At 39.0% G+C, this 11,409-nt stretch overlaps 1 protein-coding gene across 1 annotated transcript; it reads left to right on the top strand.

The window, feature by feature from the left end:
• The first annotated feature begins 237 nt into the window (after positions 1 to 237).
• On the top strand, positions 238 to 10,490 carry malt3 (MALT paracaspase 3). The gene is made up of 15 exons (XM_034588429.1): positions 238 to 287; positions 499 to 586; positions 679 to 803; positions 1,653 to 1,791; positions 1,905 to 2,080; positions 2,321 to 2,417; positions 2,865 to 2,873; positions 2,990 to 3,193; positions 5,125 to 5,302; positions 5,650 to 5,724; positions 5,921 to 6,048; positions 8,262 to 8,411; positions 9,024 to 9,178; positions 9,651 to 9,767; positions 9,860 to 10,490. The coding sequence occupies exons 2-15, from the start codon at positions 577 to 579 to the stop codon at positions 10,166 to 10,168; spliced, it is 1,872 nt and encodes a 623-aa protein (XP_034444320.1). The 5' UTR covers positions 238 to 287; positions 499 to 576; the 3' UTR covers positions 10,169 to 10,490.
• The last annotated feature ends 919 nt before the right edge of the window (positions 10,491 to 11,409 follow it).

The following is an 11,409-nucleotide window of genomic DNA, read 5'->3' as shown; positions in this document are numbered from 1 at the left end:
TTTTACATCAATACAAACTGATCAGAGCTGGGCATTCCAAGTAAGACTCATTATAGTGTTAAGAATTACATAAAAGTTGGTGATTTTTCAGTGTAGGGTAGTGAGAGACTAATTACATGGTATCAGCTGCTCTGTTACTATGAGCTTTACGGTGGAACGTGTGTTCGTGAGCGTGTGTGAGCCTCTTCTTTCCGGGAAAGGGAAGCGAAGCTGATAAAATACAGAGCAGAAGAACAACAGGAGGAGAAGTGTCTGACTGAGCTCCAGCAGCTGATCGAGGGACACAGGTATGCAAACGAACGCTCATATCGATCATCGAATATTGTCTTATTGAAATCCAGACAGTTATAACAATACTTCTGGTTCATAACTCACATGTAACAGAAGTGAGAAGTTTGGGGCTGAGGCTTTAAATGTATTGTACAGATTCTTAATGTTATTCACTTTACTGCTTTTTAGTGCTCATGTAATGAGTGAATTAAACATAATCTCATTTAAACACGGTCCTTCTTACAGATGTGGTGAAAGAGGAAGACAATGCTCCGATGACCAAACCGTCCCAGTCAATGTGGAATAATGATCAGAGGTACTGTGCGTCACATCTCCTCAGACTCACTGTGGAGAGATTTTTTATAAAATCAAAGCAAACGACTGAGATTGTCACTTTGTGTGTTTCAGAGCTTCACATAGGGCGCCAACCTCTGTCTGCGTGTGTCCCTGTGAACCACAAGGTGACTCTGAGTGTCCGAGCGGAGGGCTCAGGTCTCCTCAGCTACCAGTGGTTCACTGACGATGACCAAGAGGTGTGTGCACTTTACATATATATTTAAAATAACATGTTTTATTTTGTGTTAGGATTGGGAGATATGGTCAACAAATATATCAAGTTAAAAAAAAAAAATCATAGCAGTCGATAATTATTCCAATAAATGTCACATTATTATTTAAATCTTAAGTTTAAAGACAATTTTTTGCTCCTGATGGAAGGTTTTGAACTTTTGCTAGTGATGAAAATTAATTAAAAAATATTGATATTATATATTGATGATATATCATATGCATAATGATATATATATTGATGATATTATGTATTTATATATACATTTATATATATTGTTTTTATTTGTCCAGCCCTAATTGATATATTTTTACCATTTCAAGTTTTTTTTGCATATTATTATTACTATTATTATTATTATTATTATTATTAATAATAATAATAGTAATAATAATAATAACAATATATTTTATTCATAGCCGCCTTTCACAGCACTCAAGGTCACCTTACAAGGCAGAGATAAAAACAAAATAACAGAGCAAATACTAAGGGATCAAAAAGATCAATACATTTAACAGTGAGTAAAACCTTATGTAGGTTGGCCAAATGGAAAACAATCAGACTGAAGGTGCCAGTTTAAAAAGGTGGGTTTTCAGATGGGAATTGAAAATGGAGAGAGAGTCAGTGTTATGGAAGTCAATGTCAGTGTTAGCTCAAAGTCAATTAAAAACTACTTTCAATAAAGGGTTCCTTGGAAATGATAATTGGAAGAGAGTAAAATATTACATATAAGATATTCGACACACTTTCGCATGCATCATGTTTCTGTGCCCGATGATAATTATTATTCTGCTTGTATTTTTGACTTCTAAAGGTGCCTGGCGGGACTCAACCAGACCTGACAATCAAAGCTATAAAAACCCAGCGCTACGTGTGCAGAGCGAACGACTACTTCTGTAACTGCGTGTTCAGCAAATGGGTGAAAGTGAAGGTGTGGGACATTGATAAATCAGGTATACGTCGTTCCATTCCCATGTTGATTTATACTGCAGTTGTGTGCTGCTTGAGTACTTTTTCACTGTTGCTGTGGGTATGAATCTCTCTCTTCTTTCTTTTCAACCATCAGGTTTACCAGTGCACTGGCAGGGCGAGCTGCACATTGCGGTCAACCCAAAACCCCAGACCATCCGACCAGATAGAAAACTCACCCTCAGCTGCGTTGCCTTTGGCATACCTGCTCCGGAGTACCAGTGGTACAGAAATGGTCTGCCCCTGCTCAATATGACTGGAGACACGCTGCAGGTAAGAGAGGATGAACAAGCCAGTGTTTACTCACCTCAGTGCTGACACAGATTGTTTGCACTGCGCTATATTTACTGTGTCATTTCACCGACTGTAAATCATGCACTACTCAACGACTGTGTAATTCATTTAGCTCGTTGTGGTTAATGTTTTGCCACAGTTTTGATTTGTGGTTGAGTGATCTTTCGTGAGGGAGAACGGGTAGAAAGGAAAATAAAATGATTTGATGTGAACTTGCAGATTGACTGTGCAACAGCTGCACATGCAGGATCCTACCTGTGCTCGTTGTCTAACAAGCTGGAGGAGATATGGACAACAGCAGTCGACGTTGATGTTGGTAAGTCATTGGTGAAATTATCAGTGTCTGACTGTGTAAGTCCCTGTAGTTTCCAACTTTACCGTTGTATTTTTCCAGACTTTACTTCCTCCAATGAGAAGGATGTGATAAAAAATAGATTTTCTCCTTTCATTCCACTGTGTTGGTGCAGAGGCTTTTAGTTGTTTCCATGATGTGAGAAGTACTTTCCCATTTCAAAAAGGAAGTTGCTAGACTCCAAATAGCGATGAGTCCGACTCACACATAAAACAGGAAAGTGATGTAAAGTGAAACTGAAGTTCTTGCAGCATTTCTTCTGTAATTGTGTTTATACAGTGTGTATATCACAGTAAAACTGTCCTGTATCAGTATTAATACTTTAGATCAGATTTAAGTTTGAGAAATGCTGACTTTGTGCTTCTCTCTTTTTTTATCCCCTCCATTGCAATGATCATCTTCCTGCGGCAGCACTCGCAGGTACCGTTTCATGGGAAAAATGTCAATCTCAAGCCAAACTATATATTTTTCAGTGTGTGCTGAACAAAACACTATCAAGGGATTCATTTGAGTTTCTACTTTGCTCTTTGTTTTAGCCACAGACAAAGTTGCCCTACTTATTGGCAACCTGAATTACTCCAACCACCCCAGCTTGATGGCCCCCATCATGGACGTGCACGAGCTGTCCAACCTCCTGCAGCAGCTCGGCTTCCGAGTGGTTTCCCTGCTCGACCTCACCAGGGAGGAGATGCTAGCAGCCATTGAAAAGTTCATTCAGCTGCTTGACACAGGAGTTTATGGTGAGTGTACTTTTTTTCATTCTTTTTATTTCTTTGAGTAAGATCCCTTACAGTATTTAATTACATTTTTTTTTTAAAAAAGCAGTCGTTTCCTATTATACATCTGAACTAAGAAATTTACAATAAATAAAAAATAAAATAAGAAGAGAAATAAAAGAGAATAAAGATGGATACAAAAAAAGGAAACGAGGAGATAAATTATTTAGTATTTTTGGCTCAGGGAATATCCCAAAGTAAAGAGTTTGCTACTTTCCGTTCAATGTTTTTTTTCTGTATCTTCTTCCATCTCTCGTCAAACCGTTTAGTTTAAGTTTCTAATCATCTTCATTTCCATTTAATAACTTTCTGCCAGTTCTTTGTTATCTTTCTAAGTGCTGATCTAAGTAGAGATGCTTGAGGGATCGAAATTTCTTAGATTTTATCTGTGTCATTTGCCTTTTATCGGTCGCTGGCCACTTGTCGTGGGCCACAAACCCACAAGTGGTTTATGGCTCTAAGTATGCCTGGCTGAGTGGGCAGGTGAGGAAGAGATAAAAATACGTAGGTGTGTCCTTTGCTGACACGCTATTTATGACACTTCCTGATTGCCTGGTATTTATAAAAGGTGATAGACAATTAGGCAGTGAGCTAAACCTCTGGCACACAGCTACATAATGACTTAATCATTGAACAGTAATGTGACATAATGTGGAAGAAAAAACGTTCTAAACGTAACCATCATGCTGTTTCGTAATGATACTGCCTCTTACTATGTTTTCTACTGTATCTTGCTAATATCAAAACAAAGATAGAACTCACATCAATTTATCAATTCTAGTGCAGTGCCTGTTCGAAACCTACCAATTAGCTTAGCCTGTGTTGATGCTCCGGAGCTACTTCAGAATTATTCTTTGTCATTAGTGAGTCCTCCTCAAACAGTTCTACAATGTACTGTCACTTTTTATTGTTTGTGTGCACAGCCTTTTAAAATTTGTCTGTGGTGCAGAGTGAAGTTAGAGGTTTCATGTTTCATGTTTCATGTTTCATGTTTCATGTTTCATGTTTCAAGATTCAAATTTCAAGTTTCAAGTTTTATTAGTCATATGCAGTCAACACAGAGTCCACAGCACAATGATAGGTGTTGGACAAGAAGAAGCTGGTCAGCTCAGCAGTGCAATAGTTGAATTAGAATGAAAGCAAGGTAGAAAGAGTAAGCTCTTTCTACCTTGTCCAATACAATACAAAAGTAAACTGGTTTATAGTCGATGTTTTTCGTACAATGAAACTCAATTTGCTTTTTCACTGTTCATGTATGTGGCTTATATGTAAGTTTGAAGTTAACCCGTGTTACTTTTTCATATGTTGCATGTCAGCTATTTCAGAGGTTGTTGAGGCTGCAACAAACGTTCCGCTTTTACTTTGGAGACAAATTTTCAAATAGGAGGGGATTCTATAAGTGTTGCTGCCATGACGGAAATCACTAGCACCTTGTCTGTATTAGTTCAGCAGTTTGGAACTGCGGTTTGACCCAGTTACTGAGGATGTAGAAGAAAACATGTTCAACTGAGTCCACAGACTGACAGTTTGCACACTAACAGAGGGCCGTTGGTCTGTTAATTACATTTCTTATTACTATTGAATGTATCACGTGTCCAAACCGCACCAAATTTGACACTGCACTTCCCTGGGACATCAACAATACACAGGGCACGTGGGAAGCCGATAAGGTGAACGGTTCTTGAAATATGTGAGCCACATAGAGACAGACATGAAATTAGTAGGTAGATATTGTTGATATATTCTGTATTATATGCTGTATAAAAATCATTGTGTGACCCTTCTCTGGTCTTTTTCCAGGATTGCAGAGTATGTGTCATGCAAAATGTGATGATGACAGTTCTTATGGTGTTGCAATCGGAAACTGGATGTGCGTCTTATCACCTTTCTTACAGGCCTTTTCTACTATGCGGGTCATGGGTATGAGTGCTCTGGGAGGAATTACTTGGTCGCTGTCGATGCTCCACAGCCATACCGAACTGAAAACTGTGTGTGTGTGCAGAGGGTCATGCTCGACATGCAGCAGAAACAGACGGCACTGAGTGTGATCCTCCTGGATACCTGCAGAAAGTGGTAGGTGCAATAATTCATCTCTCGTCTCATGCAGGATTCCATTATACCTCGGAGCTCGGAATTACCGACCCCCGATGGATAGCTGGTTAACATAAACATTGTTTCCGTGGGGCTGGAACTCTATCAACTTGGGTTATTTGAGCATGGCGTCAATTCGAGGGCCGAGTTCCGAGGTATAATGGAACCCGGCATTAGAGATTGACTTGACTATGCATATTTAAATACAAAAATGAAAGCTATTATATACTCCTATACATTTATATCAATGTAAATTGATTTTGCTACGAAACAGGTTTATTGTGATTGCTTTTTTAAAATTGATCCAAAAACTATTCCACTTTTCACAGGTACAACCAGGGTCGCATACCTTCTGTCATCATGCCACAGAAACCCGTTGGGAATACAGTTTATGGTTACGGCACGTATGTACTTTAAAAAATATATTATTACAATATATCAATATTTAATTACATACCTCAGTCAACACAGTGCAAGTGCAACTGTTGGCCTACGACTTGAGAAGATGCTGTAAAAGATATATATATATATATATATATATAAACAATTCTATCTATTGGTTTCTGTGTTTGCGTAACGTTTATTCATTTACCACCACAGATGTGAAGATGCTGAGGCTTTTGAGGTCCAGGAAGGAGTGAAAAGTACTGGAATCTTCACTAAGCACTTGAACAAGCACATCCTGCAGTCCGACAAGGTCACACACATCTTAGAGAGGGTGTCTGAGGGTAAGTTAAAAAAAAATGATGTTGGTTTGCTTTTGGTTTATAAACAAATCGAAAATATATCAGGTTTAGTTTTGTGAGAACAGGTGTGGATCAAAAAGGGGAATATGGTTGTTTCAACTGAACAAATTTATGGATTATGCCATAAATCATCCATAAATTTATATCCAAGATACAAGTCTACGTCAGATCAACTCAACCCTCCTAAAGAGATTTCAAAACCTTTCCAGCTTGTATTTGTGCATTTATACATTCAGTTCCTGAATAATATAATTAGTTTAGTGAACAGACTGTTCTAGCAGGTCTGAAGCGAACATGCTGTTTGTTTGTCCTGATTGGACCACAGCCCAGTTACATAATTGTTGCCGACTCATTTTTGAGTTGTTTACTCAGGACTTGTAAGTATAGCTGGGGCTGAGCCGGGGTTAGTAGTTATCAAGTTGTCCCATCGTGTTTGTCTCTTTAATGGGGCTCTGGTGAAATAATTTCTCGAGGTACCATTAAGCGTGTGACCTCATTCACTGGAAATTCGGACTGTTGGCTGTAGAACAGCGTGAAACCCGAGAGCTGCAGAGTGCAAGACAGCTGCTCTGCCGTTTGGGCAGCCCCTGCCGCCTCTCTCAGGGGTTTGCAAATCAGCACTAGCGGGACAGGACGTCCTGCTGACAGCCCCTCGTGTGTGTCTGTACAGGTTTTATCCCTTTTTACTTTTAGCACTTTGTACTTTTTATTTGAAACCACACAGTTTTAACTTAGACATTCCCAACCCTCTGGTTCTGTTTTTCACTCATCTGGTTTAGAGATGTGAGAATAGTGAAGACCTAAATATATTTTGAACCAAAATCTTCCTGACACAAAATCTTGTCAAAAGCCAAAGCATTAATCTTTATTAAACTGCTTAGACATTCCCATTCTTACATGTATTCAATCTTGTGAAGAGTTTTTTTTCCACCAAAGGTCATTCAACCCCCGTCAGTTACAGTGGATATGAACTATCGAATACGTCAAACTTCCCTAAGTTCCTCAAAAGCAGCACTGTTAACCTTTTTTTTTTACATGAAGTCATTCTTCACTCACTGCTATTGCAAAACTCGGGCCACCCCCTGACAAAAAGGGTGGGAGTGTACATGCTGCTTTAGTTGGTCAAACTTTTGAAAGACTTATAGCAGGTAGTTAATGATTTAATATGTTTCAATTCTTTCCTTTCAATTGTGTTGCACATTTTGTTGACTTGTTGAGTTAGGTTAACCTAAATATTTCCCAAAATGTTCAAATATAACAAGAGGTTTTATTGTATTTACCTTTAAATTGCCTCATATCTGCTTTAACGTCTGGGACAAATAATGTCTGTATTGATATTGTATTGCTTCCTTCCGCTGTTTGTAATCCTCACTAATGGATCAGGATTATTCATTGCCATTTGCTGCGTAATGTAAATACAACTTCAATGCCTTACTCAATTCGGAACCTAATCCATGTTGAGACATCCAATCCCATGATCCCACGCTTCTTCTTGACATCATCAAACTTTTGTTATTGTTTTGATCGAGAGACGCCCTGACAGGCTGAAATTACATATAGCTAGAATTTCCCATTCATTTTCTCCATTGACATTTCAGAAAATCCTATTAAAAATAGAGTTTTAAGTACCAGGCACCAGGCCGAGGCACCAGTGAATGAACTACGCATCCCATAAACCATTGAAAGTGAGCCCTTTCCAACAACAGCCGGGCCCTTCTTATTAAGTTTAACCTTGTTGGAGTGATTTTCACCCCCTTGGACTCTTATGCTTCCCACGGTAAACATAATTTATCACTGAACCATCCGATCACAGCCGACATGATTTTTTCCCTTGTGGTAAACATCTCCATGGTAACAGCGACCCAGACCAATTACGGACATCTCTATTACACTTAAAGATTGTAGGTAGTGTAGTACTTCTTGATATTGCGAATAAAAGACGTCGTGTCACAATCTCGTAGCTTGGGATACGTCTACCTTTGATGGTCACATTATTATGGGTGATAATCGAAATCTCTATTCAGAAAATGAATCGGATTGTATTTTCTCCACTGTGTGTTTAAATGTTGATTTTCTTAAAAATGTAGAAAGTGGGCAAACAAATTTAAATGTATGCGGAGTTACTGCAGATATTTGTTTGCTTCTCTTACAGGCTTTGCATTTACCTGTATTATCATTTTCTCTCTCTACATCAGATCTGGGCAGAGACCCTTTAGTTACAGGGAAGCAGGCGGTGGAGATCAAGCACACCCTGAAGGAACCCCGATCCCTCGCAGATCCAGTTTGCACCGCTGGCCACACAAGGGAACTCCACTTGCGAGATGTTTGCTGGAGACAAGCAAATGGTGAGTCGGGGGAAAGTTCCACACAACACCTACATGTTTGTTCCTTCCGTTTATTAAAGTCGAGTTCAAATTGTGTGTAGGACAGGATGTATAAATACGTATGTACGTTCAAAATGTAGTTTTATCAATTTCTTGATCTGTTCTTGAGTGAGTAAGAGAAAATATTCTGTTAATGCTTCCTCACACAACTCCTACACCACAGCATGTGACAAACAAAGTACAGACCATAGACTGCATGGTACAGACACTGTGGTTTAATGTGATATTTTCAGCGCCATTCAAAAAAAGGGTGCTCATTGTTTTTGAATCAGAATAAGGAACTGGTTTATGTAAGTCTATTTTCCTGTTTGATGGAAAGAAGTTGTCATTTTGACATCCTTTTAACTTCCTCTAATTTACATTTGCCTTTTTAAATGTGACTCTTGATATTGTGGGTTAATCTGTGAATCTTCTCAGTCAAAGTGAGACTGGAGATGAAAGTCTAAGGCTTAAATGAACAGAGCATCTAAAGAAAAGTCACTGAGATCGTCTATCAGTGGATCTGACTGTACAATCGTAATAAATGATTTTTGATCTATTTTTAGTCTTATTTTTTTGCACCTCTTCTTTCAGAGCTACCACGGAAGAAGCGGCTAAGGTTTCTCTGCGGAGTCGAAGTGGAAGTCGGCTTCTCAGCTTTGTTCTCTAATGTCTTGGTGGCGTTTGCCACAGTGAAGACTGTCGGCCCCCGAACGCACGACTGCACCGTGGCTCTGAGCAGTATACCTGTAAATATTTATTTAATCCATATAGAGATCACAACAGATCTATACAGTCACACAGACACAGATAGTTTGATAGTAACACCAGAGTGTTGCATTTACATAATAAATTCCCCCATGCACCATGCTCACCGTAGCACGTTGTCACTTTCCATTAGCCAGCAGGAATTTCTGACCCTTCACCCCCATGTTTCACGCGTCTGAGAAAGTCCTGCCCATATATAGACTTCCAGTCTGCTGCAACCACAGACAAAGACAAAGCAGGAAGTAGCATAATAATCTGCTCCACTCCTCTTTAGCAATGTGTCTTTATTATGGAGGCAGAACCTTGAGACATGCTGACATCTAGTGGCTGATTTGTTAAGGCATCTATAGTGCCAACACATTGGAAGTGCAGCTCTTTCATTTGTTTTTGATAAAGTTGAGTTAAAAATTACTAATTATACTAATGAAATCTTTTATGCTCTTAAATCTTTAGCCTTTGGAAGACATATTTTCTGGCCCTGGCCGGTCAGATGAGATGGACTCTCTACTTTTTAACAACTCCAATAACCCGGACTGCTCTGTGAGGATCTGCGCACTTCAGAAGCTGAAGGTATACATTCAATTGATTATATGTATTTGCCCAAATTCTGTTCACTGCAATGCAGTCTGTACAATAAATGTACATTTGTTTTTGTTCATTAGGAGTCTCTGATCATCAAGGTGGATCTACACTATACCCACACGGTCAGTAAGCTGCGTCAGACGGAAAGCCAACACGTGGACACGGGAAGACCTCTGGTGGCGTCCTGCAAATTATACAGAGGGGGGAGTCACGCAGCGACAGACAAGAAACACGAAGGGGCCTCAGCTCAAAGCGTGGGCAGAGTGTCAGGCAGCAAGGCGACTGTGGCTGGTCCACGTCAGCCTTTCACCAGGAAGGCCGAGTGTGCTGCTAAAGTCGCAGTTACACGAAGCAACGAACCTGAAGAGAACGATGAGACTGAACTTTGAGACTTCACTCCTCCATATTAGGCCTTTCTGTTTCTATTACTGTAAATACTTACTAATTTAATGTGTTTTTTAGCTGATGTGATCAGGAGTTGATGATCATGTGTCGTATGATCATGATGAATGAGTGTGTGATTGAGATTTATTTAGTTTGTCTTTGATTCTTAGCTCAACACTGAAGAAAAAGGAACACTTAACTTTTGCCAACCGTTGATTTCATCATAAAATTCATAATATGTCAAATATTTCATGTACTACAGTTTTTCATCAGTGGCAAGCTGGCTAGCCTGATTTGTCAAATAAAAACCGGTCCTGTCGATACCTTCCACGCTTATCACTATCTTGATTGTCAAGCTGTTATTAAATATCTTGGTGTCAAATCAACTGTTAGATTTTTGTAATGCAATGAGCTATGTGTAATATTATAATTTGCTTAAACTTTGACTGAAACAGCTGTTGTGGATAAATTACATTTTGCTTTTTAAAGTGAAAACAAGTCGATACAACTCCTTCAACAAACACTAAAAAATTGTCCTTTCTTCAATTATCAAACCAGTGGCATTTTGGGATCATAAATTAAAAAGGAAACTGAAATTGTGCGTGTGCAAATGTTTCGTTTCCTAGTAAGTCAATGATAATAACATCCTCTTTACCAACAGTTAAGCATGGGAACTATTTTACTTTCCTTCTTATGCACTGATGGAGGGAAGCATGTATTCTACTTAATACATGTATCAGAAAATTCTGGATGCGAATGATCTGCCGTCGCTGAACTAACGCAACACACCGTTCCTAAGCAGACCCCCTCCTCCATGATACAATTAGAGAAACAGGCTGGATATTTGGAATCTGACAAAGCTGCTCAGGGTGGAAATAACCAGAGTGGTTTTAAAAAAATATATTTCCAAAGAAATCAGGCATATTTAGGGAAATGAGATCCGAGTCTGTGAAACTTACTATGAATAGTGTGGTTGGGTTTAATTTAAGGGGACTGTTGTTTTTGTCTGCATTAGTTAGTTAGTAAGTTAGTTAATCGGTTAGTTAGATAGTTGGCTATTTTTTTAGTTCGTTAGATAGTTAGTTAGTCAGTTAGTTTGTTTGTTTATAAGAAGGATTGCACAAATACCAATCCACCAATTCCCCTGAAAATGTGTTTAGATGTGGGGCATGACCAAGGAACAGCCCCTTCAATTTTGGTGTGGATCCGGATCAGGGACTGTTTCTGTCTTTTTTCACTGTCTTTA

This window comes from Hippoglossus hippoglossus, chromosome 6, assembly GCF_009819705.1.
Source record: "Hippoglossus hippoglossus isolate fHipHip1 chromosome 6, fHipHip1.pri, whole genome shotgun sequence".
NCBI lineage: Eukaryota > Metazoa > Chordata > Actinopteri > Pleuronectiformes > Pleuronectidae > Hippoglossus > Hippoglossus hippoglossus.
The sequence above is the reverse complement of the archived record's forward strand: the minus strand, read 5'-3'. Positions and strand labels throughout refer to the sequence as shown.

What these genes read in the sequence shown, in the direction of transcription:
- malt3 (XM_034588429.1), top strand. An exon ending in TCACTGACGATGACCAAGAG is followed by an intron (nt 804 to 1,652) that starts GTGTGTGCACTT and finishes TGACTTCTAAAG; the next exon opens with GTGCCTGGCGGGACTCAACC. An exon ending in TGGCTCTGAGCAGTATACCT is followed by an intron (nt 9,179 to 9,650) that starts GTAAATATTTAT and finishes TTAAATCTTTAG; the next exon opens with CCTTTGGAAGACATATTTTC.